The 26,677-nt window shown below is 51.2% G+C and overlaps 3 protein-coding genes across 6 annotated transcripts; 1 reads left to right on the top strand and 2 right to left on the bottom strand.

Annotated features, from left to right (window-relative positions):
* Positions 1-626: 626 nt before the first annotated feature.
* Positions 627-26,333, top strand: LOC123385772. Of its 3 annotated transcripts, XM_045058684.1 has the most exons (10): positions 633-761; positions 3,128-3,286; positions 4,771-5,015; positions 9,308-9,453; positions 10,477-16,321; positions 24,520-24,625; positions 24,718-24,753; positions 25,322-25,432; positions 25,750-25,791; positions 25,907-26,333. In XM_045058684.1, exons 5-10 carry the CDS (start codon positions 16,305-16,307, stop codon positions 26,042-26,044), a joined length of 450 nt encoding a protein of 149 aa, XP_044914619.1. In that variant the 5' UTR covers positions 633-761; positions 3,128-3,286; positions 4,771-5,015; positions 9,308-9,453; positions 10,477-16,304; the 3' UTR covers positions 26,045-26,333. The 3 variants fall into 3 exon arrangements, with proteins under 3 accessions (XP_044914620.1, XP_044914619.1, XP_044914618.1); XM_045058685.1 differs by lacking the exon at positions 3,128-3,286 and having other exon boundaries at positions 627-761; XM_045058683.1 differs by lacking the exons at positions 633-761; positions 3,128-3,286; positions 4,771-5,015; positions 9,308-9,453; positions 10,477-16,321 and having other exon boundaries at positions 23,607-24,625.
* CSF2 (colony stimulating factor 2) lies at positions 2,177-4,467 on the bottom strand. Of its 2 annotated transcripts, none has more exons than XM_019833687.3 (4): positions 4,106-4,467; positions 3,968-4,009; positions 3,185-3,310; positions 2,177-2,472 (listed from the first exon to the last, which is right to left on the bottom strand). In XM_019833687.3, exons 1-4 carry the CDS (start codon positions 4,262-4,264, stop codon positions 2,371-2,373), a joined length of 429 nt encoding a protein of 142 aa, XP_019689246.1. In that variant the 5' UTR covers positions 4,265-4,467; the 3' UTR covers positions 2,177-2,370.
* LOC111560806 (interleukin-3-like) lies at positions 16,307-18,148 on the bottom strand. The gene is made up of 5 exons (XM_023255164.2): positions 17,990-18,148; positions 17,857-17,892; positions 16,752-16,844; positions 16,587-16,622; positions 16,307-16,477 (listed from the first exon to the last, which is right to left on the bottom strand). Exons 1-5 carry the CDS (start codon positions 18,146-18,148, stop codon positions 16,370-16,372), a joined length of 432 nt encoding a protein of 143 aa, XP_023110932.2. The 3' UTR covers positions 16,307-16,369.
* Positions 26,334-26,677: the final 344 nt, after the last annotated feature.

Here is a 26,677-nt window from a genome sequence, read left to right as displayed (position 1 = left end):
ACCTTTCTTATATGATGGTCATGCTCGTTGTATTTCGTAAGTTCCTTCAGGGTAGAGATGAAGACCTTTGTAAACTCCCCATAGCAGGGCTCCTGAAACAGGGTTGGGGGCACTGGGATGATGGTGGTGTACATCAGACCACAAGTTGACCACCATTCCCATCCATCCCTGGTCACCCTGGCTAGGAGCCCTGAACTCAGAATCAGGCCCTACCCTGATTGTCCCACAGGACACTGGTGGGTGCTGTAAGCTGTGCAGTGAGTGTCTGGTCTGTCCCCAGGCCCAGGACTGATCTAGGGTGGTGATCAGGGAGCCTGGAAAAGCCTAAAAACTGGCCACTCGCTCATCTGTTGGCTGAGCTGTCAGCTCCAAATTCAAACTCCGCTTTCTTCCCAGATTTCTCACTCTGACATCTTTTGTTCTTATCTCTGCCCTGGGTGCTGACTGGGGTGATGATCCCTTTCAGATGTGGTCAGAAGGTCCATGGAGAGACTGCACCTTACCTCACTGGTGTTCTGGGGCCTTTTGAAGGAACCCTGGAAGCAGGAGAAGCTGGTCAGAAACACAAAGGGCCACTAAGAGCAAAGCAATGTTTGATGAAGACCCAGACTTACGTTGTAGACAATGTTGTCAGCCGAAAGTTCTTTCTGAATTTCAGCACAGACTGCGGTGTGATTGTCGTGAGCAGATGCGCTGGCTGTCTTCATCGAGGCAGAATGGTTTTCTGATCCCCAGAGTGCACAAGCCAGGAACACATACAGGTACATGGTATGACCTTATGATAGCTCCAAGCCAATCTGAGCCCTGGGCTTGGCTCCACATTTATGTGGAGAGGGGTACCTATATATGTGAGTCTAAGGAAATGCTAAATCTCTTATCAGTCATCACTGGCTTACGTGGAAGACAGAGAGTTCCTTATCAGTGGGCAAGATATGCTTTTCATGCATTTTCTATGACCACAGCACACTTCATGGATTCTTGTTATTGCTGAGAATCAGGCTTGGTCTAAGAATTTTTATTTGTAATCACATCTAGAGTCATGACCCTTCTCTGCCTGCCTGTTGGGACAGGTCTTTGGCCAGGACTGGTGCTGTCTGCAGGTGCAGGCTAGAGCAGAGACAATAGGTGGGGTGGAGAGAGAGAGCGGGTCAGGGGGAACAGCTGCACCAAGCCAGCTTCCTCAGGCCCACCTGTCAAAGAGAAGGGTGGCCTTGCTGTTTACCTGACACTTGAGGACCCACCCACTTCCTCATTGTCCACAGGAGGGACACAAGGGAATGGGTTCAGGAACATGGCCTTCAACCGGGCTGGCAAAGGGAAGAGAAAAGCACTGCTCTTTCTTGGACTGAAGGCCTTGGATTTTAGGGAAGGGCACCTGATTAGATGTAAAACTTCATGTAAAAACAAAAGCCAGCTCAGAAAAATGCCACACTAGAACCATGTACTAACAAATTCTGAATTTACATTCTGACTCTCAGAGATTAAGATCACCCATTTGGGGGAAAGTTTGGTAAATATGCTGAGCTCTGACCCCTGTGGTTATTTTTGTTTGTTTGTCTTTTTTTTTTTTTTTTTCTTGAACAGCTAGTCTATCTCCTGGTTCAAATTAGGAGTGGTTGAAAGCCTGAGTATGAGGATCAGGGTGTGGTCACATGGTCCAGGCCTCTGAGGGGCATAGGTGTTTTGCCTCGCTCAAGGGCAGGCCTGTTCAACCAGTGGCCAGCCAAGCCCCAGGAACCCTCAAGCCTTCTCAGGAAGTATAAGGCCCTTTTTCTGGAGCACAGTGCCCACTGACCAGGTTCCTTGGACTTCCAAGTGAACCTGAAAACCTCTCTTTGCAGTGGGACCCTTGAGCATCCAGGGAAGCACGTCTAGGTGTGCAGAATGTAGCACCCAGGCCAAGTCTCACCTCCCCTCTGCTCCGACAGTGCCGCCCCTCAGGCACCACCCCCAACCTTGCAGCTCCTCCCATCCTCACTGTCAGCATTCACTCAAGTTTGAAAATAAACTGGAAACGGCACAAATAAGAAGAGGCTTTTAATAATTTATTATTGTTGTAAAACATGTTGAATAAATATAGAGTATGATCTTAAATAAATAAATAAATAAATATTAAAATACATAAATATATAAATAAATATTACTGATCCCTGCCAACGTAAAACATTGCCCGCTCCCCATACCAAGCCCATATCAGGGGCAGCGTGTTCCAGCGCAAGTCTGGCCCCGCCCGCCCCCCATGGCCAGGCCCCACACTATGGTCCCTCCAAAGTGAAGATCCTGAGTTTCAGCAATCCGTAGGTTCGAGGGCAGTGATTCTCGAGGTGCACTCTCAGGGCTGGCTCCTGGCTGGACTGGCCTGCCTCACTTCTAGACTGGCTTCCAGCAGTCAAAGGGGATGTTAAACAGAAAATCTTTCAGATTTTCTTTGAAATTTTTGAAGGTGATAGTCTGGGTTTCACAGGGCGTTTCCTTAAAAATAAGAAAAAGAAAACTTTGGGTCCAGGTATGAATGGGTAATGTGAGGGAAGCACCAGTGTGTTTCTGCACAGCCTGTTAGAACCCATTCTGGGCCCGCCTGCTGACCTGGATCAGGTGACAGGTTGCCACCATATGTCACTCAAAGGGTGCACAACTCCTCCAGTCGCAGCCCGGGACAGGCACCTGACAAATTGCCTCTTTCCTCAGAGGCCAGCTCCAGCGACCCAGAAGGAGCAGGAGTCAAGTCCACAGACCTCACTCCTCACAGGAAAGGACTGTTTGGGGCCTTTGTCCAATCCGGATATGACCCCCTCCTAACTCCCATGCAATTTAGGCACCTCACAAGGGGCCAGGGAAAAGTCCTGTTGGGAGGTAGCACTTGGGCTCAGGAATGTATCCTGGACCTTAGGCAGGCCCTGAGTTTCCTTGGGTTTGCCTCACCACTGAGCTCATTAATGATAATAAGAGCATAAGCCTACTCCCACTAGGGAGTATGTAGGCTCCCAGCTCCATGGCTTTAACTCCAAGAGATAAAAATAATCAGGGCTGCTGACCCTCTGAAGGGGCTAATCATTATAAATCTGTTGACACAAAAACCCTTTAGGGTCCTGAACAGCTACAGTGAAAGGCCTCTCCTTTTACCCAGTCCTCAACCCTCCTAGGCCAAGACATTCCAGCTTGGGACCCTGACATGGGCACTCACCGGAGTAAGGGGGCAGTGCTGCTTGTAATGGTTGGCCATCATTCTCAGAGGCTCCTTGAGGCTGATGAGGCTGCCCCGTAGGCCCTGCTCGTACAGCTTTAGGTGAGTCTGCAGGCATTTCGGCTCCTGTGGGAAACGTCCATTCCTTGGTGAGAAGTGGCCAAGTGCCCTCTGGTGGGCGCATGACAACCTCCCTGTCACTCTTTCCTGTTCTCAGCCCTGTCCCCAGGAGTAGGGTTTGGGAGGGGAACAGGGTGATGTCGGGTCTAGTCATCCGTACTGCTGTGTTCATGTAAACATAAATCTGCACCATTCAGCTCAGGCCCCCCTCAGCTAGCACAGCCACATTCCCTGGCATCTCAAGAGGGTCCCAGTCCCCAGGGAAGGAGGTTGCTATCCCCCAACCATTCGGGCAGTAAGGAGCAGGATGGGACATCCCCCAGACCTGCTATGTGAACAAGGCTTGACCCTGAAATACCTCTGCGCCTCTCTGTAGTCAGCACTCTTGTCTCCACAGGGCTTGGTCTCAAAGTAACTCCTGCTTACTTACCCGTTCCCTGGTGACTCCCACCCCCTTGAATGCTAGGTCTGTCCATGGCTGCTCAGCTAACAAAAGAGTTTACATGTCTGCCACAGGGGCAAGGCCCGTGGCCACCTGAACACCCCTCCTTCTGGCAGCCAGGTGACTGGAGAGAAAGTGGACTTTGTGAGAGTCCATCTAAAATGGAGCCACCCCCCAAGGTAGAGGCCTCTGGGAAGGTGTGTCAGAGAGGAGTATCTTACCTCAGGGTCAAACATTTCAGAGACGACTTCTACTGCTTCATTCTGTAGAAAAGGAAAATACCGTGTTATCAAACTGACAGGGCCACTCCAGGCCAGTGAGATGGCTCAGGCACGGACCGCACTCCCTTCCTCACTCACCATCACAGCAGTTATTTCACTACTGTTGTTCAGAAGGCTCAGGGCCTCCTTGATGGCATCCACGTGTTGCCAGGGCCGAGTGACAGAGCTGGGTGAACTGGTGGGTGCAGAGATGCTGCAGACCACAGTGCCCAGGAAAAGCAGGTTCTGCAGCCACATCCTCCTGAGGACTTTAGCCTTTCTCTCTGAGCACTGGGCTCACTGGCAAAAGAGCTCTTATATACACAGTTAGAGGAAATGATTAATGGTGACCACAAAACGCCAGGGAGGCGGGGGAACTACCTGACCTGTGGAATCTCCTGGCCCTTATCACACATGGGAACGGTGAGCCTTTCCTCCAGGTGGTCAGGCTCAGGGGTTTTCGTTAATAAGTCCTTCCAAGAATTGGCAGCGCATCCGCCTGCCTCCTTGAGCACCCTCCAGCCTTCCCTGGCTAGTCTGCCCAATGAGGCTGCCCCCTTCCTCTGAGGAGCCTCTGGGCACAGTTTCGACTTCCTGGCCTGGAGTGGCCAGGGCGGGGCCTGGGCCCCGGACACTGGATCCGGACACTGGATCGAGCTCCTACACCCAGGCTCCCCACCCTGCCTCTAATCCCAAGAAGGCTCTGCGCTGGCTGTGCCCACCCTGGGGCCCATTCTAACATCAGCCTTCCCTTCTCCTCCTAGATCCCTTTCCTCTGGCCACAGTGAAAGATCTGAGTGGGAGGAAGACCTTCACAGGCCTGCACCACAGTCCACCTAGGCACATTCCAGACAAATGGCACAGTCCTGCGATCCAGAGCAGGATCCAAAACAGTCAACAAGGCCTGCTCAGCCAGGGACCTCTGCCTCATAGCCCCCTGTGAGCAGAGAGAATGACACATGTGTGCACATCATGTCCAGCCAACAAGATTGCAGAGCATTCCTTCGTGGTAAGATCCCATCTGACAGCAACAGTTCTGGTTTTCAAAGCTGTGTTTAACCCCCAGGCTGCAGAGATCAGCTGGGGTGGGTGAGGGCCCTGAGTTCAAATTCTGACTCCAGTACCACCTTGCTGAGTGACTCTTCCCTCTGAGCTATAGAGCCTCACCTCCTTCTGTGGACCAGACTACCCTTCTGAGATAGACATTGCGCTCCTTTGTAGAGCCCCTGGCAGGTGCCAGGAGCTTCAGGGAACAATGGCTTCTCAAACAAGATCTTCCAGGCATAATTTTTACAGGGCCCCTGCCCCAGCTCACCTCCAGCTCCAGAGGCCTCTCTGAGGAACAGGAACTGTTTCTGAAAAAGCCAGTCTCTTGAGGGGCTGACAAGTGTTTGCTTTTCACAATGGAGTTTGGAGAGGACAGCACGAGTTTGTGTTTGCTGCCCCATGCTGTGAGTTTCTTAGCCACAGGGTGTGGCTGCACACATGTGCATTTCTCAGTGTCTGTGTGCCAGTGTGATTGGATGTGTCTGTACTTCCAAGTGTGTTGGGCAGGGGACTTTTACATGAGGTACATCCATGTGAGCCCCCATGCCTCTGCAGGTGCCCTTCTGATATGGGAAAAGCTCCCCACACTAACTGTGATGTTTTGGGGCCCCAGATTCAGTCTAGATTGATGCAGTCGGACACATTAATGACATTCTGCTGGACTCAAGTAGACACCCCTCGAGAGCAGGTAGAACTTAGGGTCTAAGTACCGTGCCCTGAGCCTGCAGCCCTGGCAGGTTTCACCATAGGGCAGGAGCGTTGCTGCACTGGCACAGGGAAGACATACCTTAGTCCTCCAGACCTAGCTGCATCCCCTCCCAGGGTCTGGGACCCAACATGAGGCCAGCCCTGCCCTCTGAGCCTGGTGGAACATTCCTAGGTGGCCAGGCTAGAGTGAGGGTGTAGAGTGTCCAGGCCCTGGTCCTTCCCCCTTTTCCATGAGGGCTCTGCTCAGCCCCTTCTAGGAAGTGCTTAGGAGGCACCAGAGTAGTTGAGGATACTAGATGCAGATGCTACACAGAGTGGAGATCTGTGTCAGACCGTGATCTGGAACCTGGGTGGTAGAGAGTGGGAACCACAGTGAGTGGCTAAGTGAGTAGTCAGGGAGGCATAGAGCTGGTGTGGTCCCTCTAAGATGGAAGGTCACTTTCCTTTTAGAAATGAGTCGTCACAGCTCAGACAGTTAGTCAACAAATATTTCCAATCTGTACCAGGCTCTGTGCTGGGGAGGAGGTGGATGGGACCCTCCCACTGGCCCTCACTTCTGGCCCTGGAGGCTCTCAGCCTGGTAGAGAGAGAGAGAGAGAGAGCAGTGGATCCTCCCACTGTGTAGATCCAGGCAGGGAAGAAGTTCAGAGCTGAAGGATCCCAAGAAAACACTTCTCACAACTTGGGGATCCATGGGGACCAAAGAGCCTCCCTAGGGGATGCTGCCTCCCTGTGCAGGCTGAAAGGAGAGGTAACGTCAGGTGGGCAAGTCACATTGTGGGAGGGAGGGAGAGGACAGGCTAGTGGAAGAATGGGGAATGGAGAGACAGCAAGTTTTAGGAATAGGTATGGAAAAGAGGAGGCAGTTTCCAGAGATATTTAGGAGGTAGAAATTTATAGGACTAGATGATATAATGGAGTAATTCAGTCATTCATTCATTTTTATTGAGTACCTACTAGGTTCCCAGGAGGGGAAGAGGATACAAGGATGATGGAAAACCTACAGGGCCCTGCCTTTATGGAATTTATAGCTCTACGAATGAAAGAGCAAGATTAATCTACTCAACACCCTCTCTTATGTGCTTTTTAATGTACATAAGAAGAGTTAGAACCACTGTCAAGGTATCTAAGATGGGGACCCAGGGATGAAGAAGCAGGTTTGCAGTGTCTATGGACCTACAGGAAGTTTCAGCAGTTTGGAGGCTGCTTGTGCAGAAGACAGATCTGCCTGTGAGTGGTTCCTGTCCATGCAACCACTAAGGCCACAGAAAGTCAAAAGAAGGGCTGAGGGCCAGCACAGCAGTTTTTAAGGGCTAGGGGCATGCTAGAAACGTGAGACACTGGCCAGTGGCCAGGGTTCCAGTAGAGCAGGAAAGGAGGAAAAGCAGGAGTCATAGGAGAGATCCATGCCAGCAGCTGGCCTATAGGTACCAAAGTCATCATGGGAAAGACAGAGTTCCTGGGTTTGGCCATGAGGTTCGTGGGCAGAAACACATCTTCTTCTCCTTTTTTTTTTTTTTTTTTGGAGAGATGACATCAAGGCTGAGGCCGTGACACAGACAGACATTCCTAGATTGCACCGCATGGAAAGTGGCAGCGATAACATCGAGCGGGTGTGCTGACTCAAGGGCCCCAGATAGAACAGTGGGAGGGTTGGGGCGGGGACTGTGATGAACAGTGTGACTCCTCTTTGGCCCCTTCCCACAGGGCCAGGAGAAAACCCTCTGGAAGGGGTTTCCTGTGAGCATCCTCCTATAGGCTCTGGAGGAAATGGGTATGTGGCTACCCCAGGCTCCATATCAGAGAGGAAGTTACCACAGCTTGAAGGAAACAGGCGTCCTAGTGCATCATGTCCCAGGGAACCCCTACACAGACATATCAGCTGATCACATACTCCCTAGACCTGCCAACCCATGGTGTGGGAGTCTAGGCGACCAGAGGCCCACCCACACAGTCTGTGATGGCAGAGACAGGAATTGAACCCATATCTGTTCCTGCTCCCCTGATGTTTCTGTTACTATCTCAGGGATCAGAATGCCAGGAAATGCTGGTTGCCTGGCTAGACAGATGAGGGATGTTCCCCATTAGGGCAGCTTAAAAGGAGACTCTTACAAGTGTTGGCAGGGAAGCCAGAGTGGCCTGTGAATGTCTCAGGGAAACCCTGAAGGCCAAGGGCAGAATTTCCCCAATAGAGCCTGTCACCCAGGCATCTCTGTGTTTCAGGTTTGGGCTCTCCACCACTGATCCCTGGGTAGCCCAAGGAAGTCCCTCTTCCCTGAGCCTTGGGTCCCTCATCTCTACAATGGGTTTAATTATTGCTGCCTCACAGAGGAAACTTTTGTCTATCCAGAAACTTTGTGGGAGAAACCTCCCAGGAAGGAGGTAGTGCTTCAACCTTTCTTCTCCTCTTCCCATCACTTTGGGAGGCTTCTGAAGCCCAAATTGGGCAGAAGACTCAGCCTTGCTGGAATTATCAGGGACACATGCCCCTTGCCCAGCCATAGCCTCTGACAGCATCTTTATGGACAGATGCAATGAGGTAGAAAGCCCAACCTCCACCCAGATTCAGGGCTCACAGGGTCCTGGCACTGTACTCAAGAGACCCTGGTGCAGGGACAGCACCAGGAGTTGCTCATTTTTCCCTGAGAAATGATCCCGGTCACTCCAGGCCACACCAGACACACAAAGCAACATCTTTGGCCTTTGTGGTCGCAGCTCCAGGCAGATCACTCTGGCATCTCCTCTGTCTAGGTCCCCAGAGGTACACCTCAAAAAGACCCAGCCTGTCCAAGTCCTAATTCTGATCCTGTTTTTTGGGTGTCCCCAGTCCCTGGTACTGGTGAGTCCTGACTGGTCTGGGAGGATCTGAAGGTGATTAACCATTAACCATGTGTGGACTTTCTGCATTCAAGCCTATAGGAGGACCTACCTCTTGTGGCTGTACTTGGAGCTCATGTTTGGTGGTCACATTAGGTAGGGAGAGGGAGGGCAATGCCTAGACTCATGGACACCATGTTGAGGGCATCAACCAACCATGCACAGAGAATGAAGAGACAAGAGGGGGAATCAACAAATAAGAGTGAAACAAATTCAAAGAAGGCCTTGAGGGGACATGTTGCATGTGTGGGTTTGGGGCAAGAGGTGAACGAGGAGTCTGATACTCAGGGTTCTGGCTCAGGCAGCTGTGTGGACAGTGAGGTTATTTGATGAAATGGGAGAGACCCAAGGTAGCAGAGAGGTTTGGGGAGTTGTTCTAGACTGGACTGGATGTGGCAAGTTTAAGAGGCCAGGGAACCTCCAGGAAGACTCCTTCAGTTGTGGCTACATGGGCCCAGAGGTCAGGGAGAGGTCAGGACCCAAGACACTTGGAAGTCATTGGTAAAGAGGAAGTTCTTCTCACCAGAGGGCTGCACAAAGTAAGCTGGGCCTTGGGTAGTGCCCAGGAGCACCAACTTGTAAGACTGGGCCAAGGATGATGAGACACCCTTTTTTGCTTCCTTTCTTGGTTCTTGGGACTTCCTTGCTGTTTCCTAACTGCACACTCAGGCTGGTAACATCCCACAGATGGGTTCATCAGGCATGCCCTCCATGATGCCCTCTCCACCACTTATGCCTCCTGCCCAGAGTACTTTCTCCAAGGCTGGAAATGCATCCTCTGCCTGTGAATCTCTGTCTCTTGGCCTCATCCCCAGGTAGGAATGTCATCAGGCATCCAGAAGGAGCCACTTTCTTTATCTGTCTCCTTGGGAAAGAGCCATTGGATACTGCATTAAAAATGAAAAGGAAGAGAAATCTTTACCAGAAGCCTTTTCAACCTCCCAAGTCTTATGCCCCTCCCTGTCCTTGGTTTTTGAGGCTGAAATCCAGGCCAATGTGCTGGTTGAGTACCTGGGGATCTGTACCCAGCTCTCATACCTGCCTTCCTCTGGGGCTGGTGGGTCAGAATCAAGGTTGCAGATGTGGGCTTTCAGTTCTGGTGGTTCTGGAATGAGCTCCTTCAGGACATTTCTGAAGTGCCAGGGCTCGCTTGGGCTTTCACTGAGGCACTGTTTAGGCAGGCACATCCCTTGCTTCTGGTTCTTCAGATCCCAGAGGGCCCTGGCCTTGAACCCCAAGGCCATACCCTCTACCCTCTATTATGTATCTCTGCCTCTGGGCAGAGCACCCAACTCATTCTGGCACCATACTCCCCTAGCCCCTCACAGAAGTGAACAGCCCCTGCTGTGAGGCAGAGGGCCCAAGAGGAGTGGTGATAAAAGTGATAATGAAGAGAGTTGGGGGGGGGGGGTCCACAAAGTGTCTCTGGGATGGCTAAAGGTGGTCCTTGGAGATTTCTCCTCCCAGCCCTGGGGCAACAGATTCAAAACTCCCTCTCCCTGAACACACATTTATTTCTCACTCCCACAGGCCACCCCTAGTATGGGTTGTAGCCTAGTTCCCTATTTAGCCTGCTGGGGTGCAACAACTCCCTCCACTATGAATGCAGAGTTGGAGGCTTGCCTCTAAGCTTGGCCCTTCTTGCTGCATGACCTCAGGCTATGACTCCAACCTCTGAGCCCCAACTGGCTCATCTCCACAAGAGGATGGAGGCACACTATGCAGTTTTTGGAGAGTGCCGGGCTACATGGAGGGATGTTTTCTATTTTGACTGACTGGATGCCTTCCCTCCCTCCCCCACAAACCCCCACCCTTCCCCCCCCTCCCCGGCCCCCCAGCATCTATCTTCCTGGCCTTGAGAGGAGAGTAATTACCGGGATGTGGACGGCCTCCAGAGACTTCTCCTGGTGTGGAGGTAGGCTTCCCTGAAAGGAGTTTCCCTATACAGACCCCTCCCCAGTGCCTCAATACCTCCCCACACCCAGCCCCAGGAGGAAAACCCTGCTGGGCAGCTGGGTATTTGAGGTCCACTGACTGGGAAATGGCACAGTCACAGGGAAAGAGCCAACTAAGAACATCAGGACAGGGGGCTGTCCTCCCTAGTCCTGTCCCCCACCTCGTTCTGGCAAGGAGGAGGTGGTCCCAGGCTGTCCTCAGGAGGAAAGGTCCCAGGGTCTTGCCTCATAGGAACAAGGAGTCATTGAGTCTGGCCATCAGCTGAGGAGAACAGTCATACCTATTGGGTACCCACTGATGCAGGTGGGCCCATCCCCAGTGTTTCATGCCTCTCAGGGTTCACAACCTCTCTGAGGGGGAGGAGTGGCTGTCTGTTGTTTTTATTACCATATTCAGGAGGGACCCTGCTCGCATACAAGAAGCAGGACAGACACAATGGAGAAGAGAGAGCACTCCATCAACCCACTGCCCACTCCCATGCTCTTATAGCTCTGTGCTATGACTATGTTCTCTCCACACCCAGTCACAGCTGGCCCCTGTCCTTCCCCTCCCCTTCCAGAGGCCCATTCCTCCCTAACATGGTCACCTCAGAGGAGCATGTGTTCATCCACACAGCCTGCTGTCCCTGGCTGCACTTGGTTGGTTTCAAGCATAGCCCATGTGCCCTCTAGGGCAGGGCTCAGTCAGGACACTTGCAGGATACTTGCACAGTGCTGCTGAAGGAAGTCTCAGGGGCAGGTGGGGTTGGGAGTGCCGGTCTGAGGAAGCAGTAAGAAGGCTTCAGACTAGGACTTTGTGAGCATAGGGAGCAGGGAGGGTTTGCGGAGGGAAGGGGGAGGGTATCAAAGAACGAGCCAAAACTGCAGTGAAAGCTGACCCTGGGGTCTTTGAGGAGCTGGGTGGGAGTAGGGAGGCCCTGACTGCTGGCCAAGGCAGGAGAGAGCTGTGAGCCGGTGGTTTCTCTCAGAAACTCCATGAGGCATGTGGGAATGGGGGACACATGGACAGGAGCAATGAGGGCCAAGCTCTGCATCTCAGCCCCAGTGTGTGTGTATGTGGGGGTCACTGGGTAGGAGGAGACAGTGGGCATGTAGAGGATTTGGGTGCTATGTGTGTGGTGGCTTGGTGGGGTGGAGCTGAGGCTCTGTGGCTGTGCTGCTCACCACTGGGGCTGGAACCACAAGGCCGCAGAGCTAGGAGGTCCCTCCGGAGGCCTGGATCCAGCCAGGAGACTACACTTGAAAGGCTCCTGTGCCTCAGTTAGCATTGGCCAAAGCACTGTGGATTAAGGATTCACAGTCTCTGGAGTCAGAGGCTCCCTTAATTTCTCTGTGCCTCAGTTTATTTGTAAACTGGGGTTAATCACAGATGGGGTCATTGAGGGGATTCCCTGAGCCCTCCATGGTCCAGGAGGACAGCAGCAACTTTGCCTGATCCATCTCTCACACCCCCTCCAGAAGCCTGACCTGAGGTTTTCAAGGGAAAAATTGAGGCCCTGGCTCCCAGTGGGAATTCACTCAACACTCTACTCTGGCCCAGACAGCCTCTGCCTCACCCTCCCTGCCACCATGGGCCAGGGGTCCTGTTCTGCTTGACCAGCTCTTCTTTCCTTCAGCACCTCTCTCCCTCTGTTCTGGATCTTTCTTGTGGATGTTAAACATGGTTTCTGTTGTGACCCCATCCTTTGTCTCTCCCTTCACACACCCATCACTTCTCAGGCCATGGTTGTTCAGTCTTGCTGTCTCCACAGTGGCCAGGCCAGGCTGGGCTGGCCTGGGATCAGAGAGGAATGAATGGGGGAGGGGACGAGGCTGAGACCCAGAGGTGCTGGGGGCCCTGGGTGACTGGGCTCTAGGGGCAAAGGCAGTGAGTGGAGGGCCTGGTTCCACCAAGCCGCTTAGCACCCAACTCTGGCCCTGTTAAGTGGCCTAGATGCTCCTGTGCTCCCAGCCTACCCTGTACTTTTAGATCTTCATTCTCTTTCTCCCCAGTGTCATCTGCCAGACATCCTTTTCTGTATCTCTCTCTGCAAGATGAACCCCTAGTCCCTTCTCAAGCTCTCTTTGCATCACCCTTTGTGGCAAGCCCCTCTAACAAGACCCATACCTGTTCATCCATTGCTCTGTCTGAAATAACCCCCACCACACTGTGCTAGGCCAAATTGGACATGGTCAAAAGGCCCCCAAGGGCCTGACTCAGTATCTCCCCAGTCCCCCACCCCAGCCTGGGTAAGCTATGGTGGGTCCCCAGGTTATTTACTGAACTGAGTCAAATGAAGTTTCCAGGACAGGGTGGGAGGAGCAGAGCCTGTCCTGAAGCAGGAGGATTCACACTATGGAGTGAGGTGAGTGATGCCTCTCTGAAGGGGCCTCTCCTTAAACACTGGCCTTCCTAGCAATTTCTCTCTGCTTTATTTTTCTGAATTTACAAATTTTTCAGTGAAGAGGATACATGCTATCTTATATTGCCCTTCCAGTGAAAAACTATAATGTTTCTTAAATTAAAATTAAAAAAATAAAATAAAATTCCTGGCTGAATTCATCTACTTTCCCGCTGAAAAGGCACCTTGGATTTGGGAAGGTGGGAACTTTGACTTTCAAAAGGCCATCCTGGGACTTTTGATGGGGCTTTGCTGCCCACTAGTGGCAAATAGACTTATAGATCTGGCACTAAGGACACTCTGGGTAGCCTTTGGAGAGAAAGCATGAAACTGACAGACATACCAGGGAGATGTGAGCACCCTGGGGCCTCCCATTGGGCCAGGGAGTCATAAGCCCTCTCCCTGCAGGCAGCTGAGCATGATATAACAGTGCCCCAACCTGACTTGTTTCTGGGCCCCAACCCAGGGCTGTGCTGGCCCCAGGCTTGTTCTCGGGTTTGGGATCAAGGGTGAGCCTCAGTTCATCTGTTCTGTAAGAAGGGCAGTGGTGAGACCCCAGAATATTGGAAAAGGCTCACCTACTCTCAGTCGTGTCACCTCCACTTGTCTTTCCCCTGCTTTGTGGGGCTATCTTTGCTGACTTCCCTCCCTCACACCTTCAGATCTTCCTGGGCCAGGTCTGTGTCTGGCCTGACCACCACCTCCTGCCTCCTGTAGTCCTCAGTCACTAACACAGGGCCTGGGCTGGGCCTGGGCCTGAGGAGAGAAAGAGAAGCTGAAGAAGGGTTGTGGGCCCCCCACCAGATTCCACTTCTATCATAGGTCATCTCTGTTCTGTGAATGCTTTCAGCCCATTTCAGTCTCTGGATCTTTGCACTGTTCCCTCTGTCTGGAGCTCTTTCCTCCCTTATTGTCACACATCTGGCACTTTCTTGTCATTCACGTTGCAAACTATGTGTCACTTGCTCAGAAAGCCTTCCCAGACCATTCAATGTAAAGCAACCTCCCCAGATCCCCTCCATCTGTCTGGTTCACTGCCATATCCCTGTGTCCAATATAAGCCCTGATACATAGGTGCTCAGCCAGAGTTTGCTGAATGTCTGAAGTCCCAGGCACTGAAGGAATATAGTGCCATCCAGCCTGGAGTGAGAATAGTGTGGCTGCAGCACAAACAGAGCTTTGAGAAGGGGCTCTGAATGGGGACAGCCAGGTAAGAACAACATAGCAGACTGCCAGCTACCTCTCCACACCTCAAGTGAGGGGAGCTCCAGCAGCTGGTAAAAGTTAAACCACAGATTCCCAGGGCAAGGAGTCCGCTTTGTAGCATTTGCCCATGTTCATAGCATAAATACTCACTGTGACCTGTCTCAAGGTATGGATGGTTTGATAACTGGCTGGCAACTTTTCAAGATTTAACAATTGGCTCTGTGAGCCGGTATGAGCTGGTTCCATCCACCTTCGGCTCTGGCCTGCTGAGGACGAGGTGTGGGAGAAGCATGGCAGGACAGGTCACTGGGTCCCTCTCCTCTCCACCAGGGCAGAGGGTAGCAGGGCTAGCACAGGTGGAAGGCAGCTGACCCATTCTCCAGGGAGTGAAGAAGAGGTGGTGAGCAGGGACTCATCCTGGGAACAAGAGAGTGGTGCACAAATGCTTGCCTCAGCTGGGATGAAAACAGGAGCAGCCACCAGGTGTGGGTGGAGAGCGAACAGGCAGGGAAGTAGAAGTGGGAAAGCTAGCCAAGAATCAGGAAGCTTGGGCCCATGCTCTCAGATCCTCCCCCAGTGTCCTGGAGCATCTCACCAGTGGCCTGCCTGCCCCTAGTGGCTCCACCAGAAACTGCAGCAGCTTCTCCAGCTCCTTCCAGGGCCAAGTCCAACACAGAATCCTCCCTGAGCACCCACAGTGCTGTCCGTGGGCCAGGCTGGAGAGAGGCAGAATGAGTGAGAGGAAAATTGTTTTCGTGGGAACACAAAATTGTATTAGGAAGAGGAATGTGGAGGGTATATTTCTGCGGTAGTAGATCACTCACGTTTTCTTGTCCCATTCAAGCAACCAGGCTGTTCCTTAATCATGACCCAAGGGGAGGAGTGGATCAAGGTGGGAAACAGAAAAGAAGAGGGATGGGACCCTAGCATCTGATGTCAGCATCCTAAGCCTTTATGGTACTTGTCAGAGAGAATGACATTGCTCCTTAGCATGGTGACAGAGGAGGGCTCACTCTCCCCTCTCTCCCCCACCATGCCAGCCTGGAGAAAGTGCACCTAGGCAGCATGCAAGAGAGCCAGGGATGGAGGCACTCAGAGCTAGAGGGTCAGTGGGACCTCAGGGGTCAGGTGGCACATGGAAGCCACACTCAGTGATGTCCTAACCTCCACCACTCAGATCAGACTGTGCCACCCTGGGCTACAATGGCTGTCCTTCCAGTGGGTCCCCATCTATCCACCTATTTCAGACAAGAGCCCTGTCCTAGAATAGTGTGGACAACCCAGAGGTAGGCAGCATTTGAGTTGGTCTCTGTAGCTGGAACTCACCATGCAGAGTCAGGATCAGGGCATTCGAGGTTGAGGTGTCAGTGTGGGTAAAGATTTAGAGGTATAAAAAAAGGTGTATGGTTCATCCAAGAAGCCACACTGTATCTACTGGCTGGAGTATCAAGGAGGTTGGTAGTTGCAGACATAAGGAAATAGAAGCACCAGATGGAGGCAGGCCTCTCTTGCTATCCTAAGGTGAAGGACAAGGTCCAGAACCCCCCTGAGGACTGGAAAATAAAGTATCAGATCAACCTGGTCAGATTTGCATTTTCTAAAACTCCATCTGGCTTCCCAGTAGACCACAGATTGCCAGGGTGTGGGTTCCGGGGCCCATCTGGTGGCAGGGAGGCTTGCTGGGGGTGGGGGCTGGATGGCTGCTCAATCACCAGGCAAGAGAGTTACTAAGACTGAGTCAAATCGAGACACTGGCAACAGAGAAGTTGTTCAGAGAGTGTGGTTTATTTTCTCAGATGCATAGAAACCAGTTTAAAACCTGAGGTACAAATTAACAAGCCTCCAAGTCCCCCTCTTGAGTCTTGTTTAGAATGAGCAGGACATAGGCTCCTTTGCTAAAATAAATACATTTCACATTGCACAAGGTAATAAATAAAAATACATAAATAAATACATTCAATAGGATAAAAATGAGACTATAATCACTAAAGGCCAAATGGGGCAGCACATTTCAGAAATCAGATAATTAACAATTCATCTGACTCCACAGGAGAAAGTGAAATCCCTCCAGTTCTGGACTATGTGAGAGATATCCCAGAATCTTCAGCTGTTCTGCTGTGTTTGATGTCCAAGGCCCCATGGTGAGAAGGCCCAGAGAAGGAGGGGTATCAGATGGAGAATTCTAGGACTCAGTGTTTCTCCTTGAAATTCAGAAAGTTATCAAGGATTTCCAGATATTTAGTCAGTTTCCATTGGAAATCAACCCAGTTATCCTCCTCGATATGGATTGGGTCTCCCTGTGAAGAAACCAGGAAAGTGGCATTAGGTTAGAAGGTAGGTGACAGGCTAGAGGTCAGGTCATGGCTAAGAGTACCACCTGCAGGGGCATCTCGAGGGGCAGCTTACCCTGGGTGTGGGAGTGGGCAGGAGTGGCAGGAATTCCTGTGGGAAGAGACCAAAGCGTACAGTCAGGGTCTCACCTGAAAAAGGAGCAGGTCCTGCTACCCCGCTTCCCAGAGGCTGGTCAGAGCCAAAGCAGGGATCCCCAAAGCTCTCAACAGCTTCACCCACCTTAAGATTTTTCCAGATTAGCAGTCCATCTTCATGGAAATTTTCTGCAGCTTTTAAGAATGCATCCAGGTTTGGCCTCAGAAGGGTGTTTTCCTAAGGGGACCAAGAATACGTATGAGGGGAGAAGGTTGGGGTTCAGCCTTCCCATGGCTGAAGTCATCCCCAGTTTTCCAAGACTGCCTTCAGGGACATCCTTGGACAATCCCCTCCTAGTCCCGTTCTTGCCCAGTTGAGTTCCTGAGATAATCTTCAGGGCACAGGTCTACAGGTGAGTGCACACCCCAAAGAAAGCCAACTTTTCTTAGCCCTGACCTTCCCTGGTTCCAGGTAAGCTGCATACAGGGCCTGGGTGGATCTTTCTGCACCTGGGTGGGGGAAGCATTGCTTAAAAGAATATCTACAAAAGGTGAAGGGCTGACCAAGGGGAATATTTGCAGCTAAGAGGCCAGATAATAGGATTAATGCCTTGACTGGATAAAGGGCTCCTAGAAATTAGAAGGAAAATTGCAGAGACCCCAGCAGGACATGGGTGCAGCCTGTTAACTGTGCATGCCTTAAAGAGGGGGATACAAATGGCTAATAAACTCGGGAGAGATTCAACCTCTTGTTGGACCCGAGGAGCGCCATGCAAACAAAGGTGAGATAACCATGGAAGCCAACTGGAAGTAGGAAAAGTAATTGTAAGTGATAATGCCAAGGACCAATCAGCATGAAAAACGACTCAGTGTCTTAAGGAAAAGGAAGAAAGCAGGCATGTTCATGGGGGAAATTTTAGGCTGCTCCACTGAAAAATGATGAACTTAAGGCCTTTGGAATTGTTCACCTAGAGCTGCCTTTTCATTTGTATTTGTTTAAAAAAAGGCATTTTCATGTTATAGATATGGCTGAGGAAATGTATTCAACACTAGTTAGCACCAGACACTGGTCTGGTGACTCTATGCATTTGTCCCACTTAATTCTCACAATGATCCACTGAGATAGATACTGTTAATCCTATTTACAGATGAAAAACGGAGGCTAGGCAAGATGGTGTGACATGCCCGAGGTCACCCTGGAGGAAGTAGATTGGGATCCAAGTGCACCCAAGTGTGGGCTGAGTGCTTACCCTCAGGATCTCTGTCTCATTTGGGTCCAAGGGGTCCTGTGGGGGCAGAGGAAGAGAGAGTCCATTAGTCCTATTGGCCTGAAGCACCTGCTAGCCCTCCCTACCCTATGCCAACTTTATCCCAGTTACTCACCTGTGAAGGCAAGGGTAACTTGTTTAAGATCTTCATAATTTCATCAATCTTTGCCAAGTATTGGTTCAGCTGGTAAGTTGGAAAGGGCCGCCCCTGTGCCTGAGGCGCTTGGAATCCAAGAAGAAGCAGGAGAAGGTACATGATGGGAAGGTTGCTCATGTTCAAGCTGTCAGGGTCTTTTCTGTCTTGTCCTGGTCCTTCGTGGCGTTCTGAAGCATCCAACAGTCTCCCGTCTTTTATGCGCTGAGGCAGTGTGCCTACACCCTGGTGGTGTAGGAAGGGGCGGACGTCGGAAGAATCTTTATCTGACATGGAACCCCCATAGCAAACCACAGACTTATTCATCACTTTCTAGTGCTGGAGATCACTGAAACTTGGAAAAAAATTACTCAGAGGGTATCTCCTCATTTTGCCTAGGAGAATAAGATGGGCTGGCCACTGGACAGAGTGGGAACAGGTGAAAGGACCCCTCTGACAGGTGAGGGGCTGCCTGACTCTGAGCTCACTCAAGCCTCCTGCGCAGTGGGACCTGGTCCTACCATCCCCTGGCCAGCTCTGACTGACCCTCTGTTGCCCTCTCTGCCTGGCTCCACCTGGTCCTGTGTGGGTGTCCAGGTGAAGGCCCACAGGAACAGACAAGGATTTGTCTGGAAGCCTGTCACACAGCTAAGTATTCACATGTGGGCTCATCCACTGAGAAGCACATCTCTTGACATCTCCCACCCCCATGCTGAGTTACTGGTATTAATGTCCCCAATGGTTTGCCTCATGGCCTTTAGGTTGCTTCTCCTCAACACTTTCTGGTCCTAGCAGGGGGCAGATGGAGCCCAGGCACTGGATGCCCATTCTTCTTTCATTGGTCTGACAGCCTGACTCTGTCCTGTGTTTTGAGATCTTAACCCCTAGCAGAGGCCTGGTGGCAAGCACTGGGCAGTCCCTTTGGTAGCACGGAGGAGCTGGGCCTGGGCCCCTGAGGATAGGGGTCTTTGAGAAAACTGTCACTGGGAAACAGGGGGAGGAGGCTGGCCTGGGAAGTTTTCGGAAGTAGAATTGGAAGCTCTGAGAGGCGAGGCAAGGGAGGAGGGGAGGGCAGCTTTTGGTGTCAGGCTGGGTCTCTAGTGATAGGGGCAGGTGAACAGTGGAGAGAGCTGTATTGCAGGGGTCCTGACCCCAGTCTGTGGGAGCTCGGATTTGGCAGGCACAGGCTGGGTAGGGAAGCTGTGCTCAGCAGAGAAGTGGGCCGGGACAGACCATGGAGGAGTCCATAGAGAACCAGAGAGGCAGCAGCTAGAGAAGAAGCAGGAAAACCAGGAGGGTAGGGGGCCCAGAGGCAGCCCCTGAAGGGAGGGGGGGACCACTGCCCCATGAGGTGTGTCAGGCCCTGACACAGGCCCAGGACAGGGGGTTTTGGCAAAGGGGAAAAATGTGGCAGGGCATGGAGAAGAGTTCTTTGAGATAACGGGGCCCGGAGTGGCGGAACAGGAGAGGCGGGGTGAAAGAGCTAGGGGTCAGGTGGAGGTCTGATACAAACAGTGTGGGGAGATGAAGGATAGAAGGCTATGCTGAGGAACTTGGGTGTTTCACGCCTCTGAGCAGGAGCAGATCTGGTAAAGACAAGGACCAGGATGTGGCTGAAGAGGAGGCAGGTGAAGAGGCTGTGACCCAAGACAGTGCTGAGAGAATAGTGCCCTTAGCCAGAATGCACGGCTCCCTGCTCAGCCACGGGCAAGGAAGGAGCCTGGGATCTGGGCTCAGAGCATCCTCAGAAAGCATGAAGAGTGTCTCCAAGGCACAGTGAAATGAAGCAACACAGGAAAGTTTACAGCGAGGTACTCACTAGGCATAATTTATTCAACAAACTATTAGTTGTGTGTAAGCACTGGAAATAGAACAGACTTGGTCCCTTCTCTTAAGAAACAATCTTGTAGGGAGAGACAGATCGCAAGCCTTGCTACTTCCGTCTTGGACCTCAGAACTGCCGCTTCAGGTCACTTGGGAGCTTGTTAGAAGTGTAGATGCTCAGGCCTCACCCCAGACTTTCTGAATCAAAAATTACGTTTTGACAAGACTCTCAGGTGATTCACACGACATTGCAGAAGTACTGATTTAAAGTACTTGACTCTTGCGCTGCCTGGGTGGCTCAGTCAGTTAAGCGTCCAGCTCTTGATTTCGGCTCAGGTCATGATCCCAGGGTCACAGGATTGAGCTTGCTTAAGATTCTGTCTCTCTCACTCTGCTCCTCTCCCCCTCTTCCCCTCTCCCTCTACTATAAATAAATAAATAAATAAATAAATAAATAAATAAATAAATAAATAAATAAAATAAAAGTACTCAACTCATAATACAAGAGCTTAATAAATGTGAGCTGCTGTTATCATCTGCCCTCTCTCATGTAACGTTTGCTCTTTCTCTGGACTAGAAAGGACTGTTTGTTCTCATCCGCCCTATTAGACTTGGAGCTTAAAACTGAAAAAAAAAGAAATAAAGTACTCCACACAAGCAGGGCTGGGGATCCTTGACCCAGAGACACAGGGCTTCTTGACTAATCAACCGTGGATTGGTGTTACCTTCTATATAAAAGTTTTGGGGACCTGTGTACAAAAATGTGTGATTTCTTACAGAGAGAAGCCTCTATTTTTTTTTAATTCAAAGAGATTTTTTTGAGGAAATTTTAAAGCTCAGTGGGTTTTAAAGCTAGGGAGGCTGAATATTTCCTGCAAATCCTCCCTTAAAAGTCCTGACTTTGCATTCCATTATAGCAAAGAAAACCCCTGAGTAGTGCTACTGTAAGTCTCCACATTTATAGTATTTGTCTCCAGTTTTAAAAATACTTACAAAATCTATCAAAGGAGAATGAGGTTTAGGCTTCATGCTAGAAGCATCGAAAGAATTGTGGAGTGTTCAGGAGTATGGTCCTGGAAAGTTTGGGTTCTGGGAAGCCGAGGTTAGCTACTGTGGGGAGAATGGCTAGGAATAGTCAGGACACTGTGGTGGTCAGTGGGGGGTGGGGAGTTCTCTGGACCACAGATGATGGGGAGGCAGAGAACTGCATGGAGGTAAAGACTCTAACAGCTAAATTCCCCTGAGTGACACTTAGTAAATGCTGGACACTAAGTAAGTCCTTTTCACTAGTTGACTCATTTAATCCTCGCAATGAGCTTATGGGGCAGGTACTATTATTATCACCATTTTACAGCTGAGGAAACTGAGGCTCAGAGAGGTTTGGTTCCCACAGCTAGGAAGTGATGTCACCACAACTGAATGCAAGCAGGTCTCTCTGACCCCAGAGGCTGAGCACCACAAAGTAATAGATTAGGGAGTAATGCAGGGTGGTGAGAGGGGGACCTTATGGTGAAGGTAAGATGTAGTCCCTGGGATTATTGACAGAGAGGACACTGGTGCCTCTGGGGGAGCAGTTTTAGTGTGCCCTGAGGGCAGATGCTGGTGGCAGTGGGCTGAGGAATGAGTGAAGGTGAGACAGGGTAGTAGATGCTGTGAAGTTTTATTCTGAAGGGAAGAAGAGAGATGGGGCAGCTGGAGGAGTCAGTGAGTCAGAGAAGGATCTTTCCAGGCAGAGAAGCTTGAGGATCTCTGTGCTGGAGGTGAGCTGAGAATGGGCCTGATAGCTGGATGGTGGGCCGGTGCAGTGGGTGGCCGAGGGTGTTACACACGGGGAGGGCTTCCAGCATCAGGCGTCACATGCTCACCTGAGCAGAAGCCTCAGGGAAAGTCCATTTGGGTGGGTCCAGTCCATCCAGCAGGGAAGGTGCCATGGATTGAGTCCACCAGTTTGGTGGCAGATGAGGACAACGGTTTCTGTGTCTCCTGTGAAATAGGAGGCAAAGTCAGCTCCTAAGGATTTAGGGAGGTGGAGTTAGAGGCTCTGAACTGACTGCCTGGGTATAACCTTAAGGGGTTGGTAGTCTGGGTTAAAGGGAAAGGAGGTTGGGCGAATCCAAAGTCTTTCTAGTCCAGAGTATAGAATGGAAGGCCCCTGAGGCAGGGTGATGGGGCCAGAGGAAGAGGCTGAGATGGACAGAGAAAGGAGCAGCGATGGCCAGAACAAGGGAGGCAGGAGGTATTGGGCCCAGTCCCCCTGGAGAGGCCCTTTGAGTGCAGCCCAGCACTTAGTCCTGTGCAAGGAACAGAGTCACACTCCACAAAGCACATGCACATCAAAGGGGGCTGCTCAGCTGAGGAGGACAACCGAGTACCCTCCCCGTGCTTCCACAACATCTCAGGGCAACCAGGAGACAGGGGCCTCCTTTGGAAGTCTCCCTTGAGGTTTGCCTTGACTATAAAGGAACTGCTTCAGGTGAAATCACAGGAACCTCCTTGGTCTCCTGCAGGCCACAGACATGCCCAACCCCTGGGGAGAGGCCTGGCCCCCTGTAAAAAAAATGATTCCACCCCAGGCGTTTGCGTCAGCCCCAACCTAGGAAAAGCCTCCTCTGCAGACCGGGCTGATTGCAATCAGGAAGGGAAATGAGCTGAGGATGCCCAGCCATGGGTGGCACAAGGGAGGCCCTGCTAGGGCCGAGGTAGGAGAGCCAACCCAGGACTGCTGATTGCAGTCTGCAGAAAAAAGATCTTATGGCTTTCAGGGTGGGTCTCTGGGCCCCTTCCAATGGATCTCTGTAGGCCTGTGGTCTGGATTTATTCAGAATGGGGCACAGTGTTCAAGGTCGTGGCCTGTAGGGCCTATCTAACGTGGGCCCATCCACATCTCTTTCCCGTCACTCACCCCCACAGACCTCATGGGATTTTCTGGGGTGCCCACCACCAGTAGGGACCCAGGCCTCAGTCATCATGACAAACTCCCCTGCCACCCTCTCTATGATATCCTGTGTCAGATTTAGTCTGCCCATGACCTCAGTCAAGCTTCCGCTGGTAGCAGAACCACACCATCTGGTTTTGTCAATACAGAAGGCAGCACAGGGCTCCTGGCTGGCCAAGCAGTGCTATCAGGTTTCATATGCTCACCTGAAGAGAGAGCTTCGGTTAAAGGGAGGTGTGGCCTCCTTTTCACCCAGCTGTGTATCCCTTCCCCAGGGCCTGCATAGCCTCACACTGTATACCCTCAGCTTTCCATTCCATGCTGTGGATATGGCCTCCTTGGGGCCCATCTGTGCCAAGTGGACCTCCTTCCCAAATTCAGTCTAATGGAGGAGACAGATAGAAAATCACAGTTTAGAATAATAAGCCTGGAAAGGAGAAAGCCTAGAAATGGGTCATTCTCCCCTAGCCTGGACTATCCGGGAAGACTGAGGAAGGGAAAGCTAAGCTTTCTGAAGGATGGTCCAGACCAGATGTGTTACAGGGGAAGTGCTCCCAAGTACAGTTGGGTTTGGAATGTAGATGTTCTGTTTGTCAATTTCAGGTCTACTAACCTCAGCTCTAATATCAGGTAACTGGGATAGTCATGCCAGTCTTATTTATTTATTTATTTATTTATTTATTTATTTATTTATTTATTTATTTATTTATTTAATTTATTTATGAGAGAGACAAAGCATGAGTGGGGAAAGAGCAGAGAGGACGGGGGGTGGGGAGAGAGAGAGAGAGAGAGAGAGAGAGAGAGAGAGAGAGAGAGAGAATCCCAAGCAGGCGCAGTGGTATCAGCACAGAGCCCAGGAAGGGGCTCGATCTCACGAATCGTGAGATCATGACCTGAGCTGAAATCAAGAGTCAGATGTTTAACTGACTGAGCCACCCAGATGCCCCTAAAAATGTATGTGTATTCAGTGCCTGTCACTCTCTGGTTGCTCACCTGGAACACAAAGAATTGGGACAGATGTTCCTATTGTGTTGGTAGTATTTATCTCAGGTAAAACCACAAGCCAAGGGAAGGGCAGACATACAGGACCTTCAGCTCCATACTCCTGATTCTCAAAGAAACTGTCCCAAAACTGTGAGGTGACAACGTTGGGACTTCATGCTAGTAACATAGCGTTCCAGGCTCCTAAGAACTGCTTTTCTAAGTGGTTGAGCCTTCATGCAGATGGTTAACCATAGAAATGATGTTGCCGGGCAAAATCTTGGCTGTCACTCAGAAGGGGAGGCCAGCAAAGGTGGGTGGCAGAGAATCAGAGCTGTCCAAGGGACAACAGGACCAGATCCTGGCTGGGGAGAGGCACAAACAGGCCCAGGTGAGCTCAGAGCCAGGTTGCCCACTCTATCCGGTGAGCAATCGTTCTTATTTTCCTTGGTGAGGTGAGGTGAAACCTTTTGAGAATGTTGTTTTCAAGTTTTACTGATCGTGGGTTCCAGAGAATGATGAATACATTGATATGTTTGTCATGGAGGTTCCCTATCAGAAAAGGGTATCAGCCCATCTGGGGCTTCTCTGAACATCCCTCATCACCCCGTTTCCCGCCCTGCCCTACCCCCTCCATTGGGCCTATAAGAGAGCAAGCAGATCGGACCACTTCAGATTCCATAGGGCCAGGGAGGACCACGTTAGCTTTCAGAAACTCAAAGATGTGTAGATCCTTCTGTCTTCAGCTTCTCCTCATCTTCCTTCCCTTCAGCCTCCCCAAGTCCCTGCATTCAGGGACCTCTGGTACCCCAGGTCAGGACTCCTGCGAGTACTGGGACATCATCTCTGAAATCGACTCTAAGCTGAACACTACCTCTGTGAGTACTTGGGGACACACTGGACATGGGCAGGGATGGCCTGGCAGTCTCAGGCCAGAGGCACTCACGGTTCTCTCTCTTTGCCCCTGCAGACACCTGAAGAGTTTAATCTGCTGCTAGAGCTGAAGGTGAGAGCTCAGACCCAAGGGCCCCCTGTCTCCCTGGAAGTGACTGCCATCGTGTCGCTGGTGACTTGGGTGCATTTGGGTCAGGCACCCCTGGATGGTCACATCTGAGCCTTAATCTTTTGTCTGGCGTCTTCAGTGCAAATACTTCCATCAGCATATTCATTGCCTCATGGGGGGTTGTGTAGTAGATGTTTATTTCCAAGTATGGGAGTTCTACAATTTTATGGTGGCAAAGCTGGCCTCCTTCCCCTTGAGCTCTTTTGGTAGCTGGTTCACGAAGTTCCCTATTCACCCAGCCTCCTTCCCCAGCCCATCTGAAGCCAGGAGGTAGGACATGCCATGCCTTGGCTAAGCTTTGCCACGATGTGCTGTGACCACCTCAGTTGTCTTGGGGCAGCTGGGTCCTTCCTGGTCTGGGGCAGGGCAGGGTGGTCACGTAGAGAGCTGGGGGAGGTGACAGAGGATGCTGGGAAAGGCATTCCGGAAAGGAGGCAGGAGGGATGACACACAAGACCGGGAGAAGGACAGCCCCTCCTTAGCCCTCCCTCATGCACTCTTTGTCCTACAGGACAAGACCCTTCTGAAGTCTAACCTGGCTGCCTTCCGGACCATCTCAGAGAAGTTCATCAATGTCTCTAGTGTAGTGTCATCCATCAGTAAAAATCTGGACTACCTGGAGGTTTGTGAGGTTGGGGAGGGTCTCTCTGGCACTGGGTCTCCACGACCCCAAGGAACCCTATTCCAGGTCAGAGTGCATGGCCTTGTCTTTCCCTTTTCCAAAATAGCAACAGCACTTTTCACGCCCACCCCCAAATTCCTACCCCCTCTCCTGCCACCAACCCCTCATAGCTGGGGGCAGAGCTACCACCTAGTACTTTCTTATGTACAGTCACTGGCAGGGAGACACTGATACCTCCCAGCTACTAGTGAAGCTCCTGTTGTGTTCCTGGCTTTCCCCCAAAAGGCTGACTGGCCTCTCTTGTCTCTGGTCTACAGGAATTGCTGCAAAACTTGACCATGCCCACGCCCACATCCCAGGTAAGCTGTCCAGGCCGAGTGTGGCTGGGATGCCCACTGCCCAGGCTGAGTATGACACCTGTCACATTCCTTCTACCTCCTTCATACCTGACCGAAATTTCTGCTTTCTTCAAAGAGAGAAGTGCATATCGAAGCAGAAGATGTTAATGAGTTCTCAGAGAAGCTGCTTGTCTTCCTGGAAGCCCTGGATGATTTCCTGAAGCCATTACTGAAGTGCCCAGAAACTTTCAAAGCCTCACGTAGAACACCTTAGTTGGGGTCTTTGCACTGTCAGGGTTCAGATTTGAGCTCAGGTCCTGGGTCCCCAGCTCTCCTCCTAGATATTCCATCTAATGCTCCACTCTGTCACAGATCTCACTGACAATCTTATTTATATAGCAATTTATTTATTGTCCATGCTATCGTGGAGTTATTTATTTTAATAATGGAGACCCTCTCAGAAGTCTCTGAACAGAGCCCAGAGGTAATATGAAGCCATTTTCATTCGTATTTCAGATTTCAAAAGTGTTTCTTCTCTTCTGTGAAAAATAAACCTTTATAAAGAGCCACTTTGTGCCCAATGTTGCATTTCTTGAGGGTTTCTCTGTCTGACTTGGGTCTGGGTTGCAATTTCCTCACTCCACAGTTAATTTCTTTAATGCCGTGGTTTTGATTCCTCTCGGGATTCTGTCTTTGTTTCCCTGGTACTCCCTGTACCACACACTTCATGGGCCCATCCAGATCTTCTCCTCCCTAGCTTGGGCACCACCACACACACGCCCCATGATCTGCCCACATCTGCATCCCAGGACCTCTCTGCTCTGCCCATTTCCCATCGTTCCCATGTACACCCTGCATCCGGACCCAGGCCTGGTTGCCAGAATTCCTGCCAAAGCTCCCAGGCCAG

Source organism: Felis catus, chromosome A1 (genome assembly GCF_018350175.1).
Source record: "Felis catus isolate Fca126 chromosome A1, F.catus_Fca126_mat1.0, whole genome shotgun sequence".
Taxonomy (NCBI): domain Eukaryota; kingdom Metazoa; phylum Chordata; class Mammalia; order Carnivora; family Felidae; genus Felis; species Felis catus.
This window is presented reverse-complemented; position numbering and strand designations above follow the sequence as displayed.

What these genes read in the sequence shown, in the direction of transcription:
- CSF2 (XM_019833687.3), bottom strand. Translation starts at nt 4,264, where the DNA reads ATGTGGCTGCAGAACCTGCTTTTCCTGGGCACTGTGGTCTGCAGCATC. An exon ending in CTGAAATGTTTGACCCTGAG is followed by an intron (nt 3,311 to 3,967) that starts GTAAGATACTCC and finishes CGTTTCCCACAG; the next exon opens with GAGCCGAAATGCCTGCAGAC. An exon ending in AGCACTGCCCCCTTACTCCG is followed by an intron (nt 2,473 to 3,184) that starts GTGAGTGCCCAT and finishes CTTATTTTTAAG; the next exon opens with GAAACGCCCTGTGAAACCCA.
- LOC111560806 (XM_023255164.2), bottom strand. Translation starts at nt 18,148, where the DNA reads ATGAGCAACCTTCCCATCATGTACCTTCTCCTGCTTCTTCTTGGATTC. An exon ending in ATGAGACAGAGATCCTGAGG is followed by an intron (nt 16,845 to 17,856) that starts GTAAGCACTCAG and finishes TGGTCCCCTTAG; the next exon opens with GAAAACACCCTTCTGAGGCC. An exon ending in TGCCCACTCCCACACCCAGG is followed by an intron (nt 16,478 to 16,586) that starts GTAAGCTGCCCC and finishes GTTTCTTCACAG; the next exon opens with GGAGACCCAATCCATATCGA.
- LOC123385772 (XM_045058683.1), top strand. Translation starts at nt 24,224, where the DNA reads ATGTTGTTTTCAAGTTTTACTGATCGTGGGTTCCAGAGAATGATGAAT. An exon ending in CTAAGCTGAACACTACCTCT is followed by an intron (nt 24,626 to 24,717) that starts GTGAGTACTTGG and finishes TTGCCCCTGCAG; the next exon opens with ACACCTGAAGAGTTTAATCT. An exon ending in AAAATCTGGACTACCTGGAG is followed by an intron (nt 25,433 to 25,749) that starts GTTTGTGAGGTT and finishes TCTGGTCTACAG; the next exon opens with GAATTGCTGCAAAACTTGAC.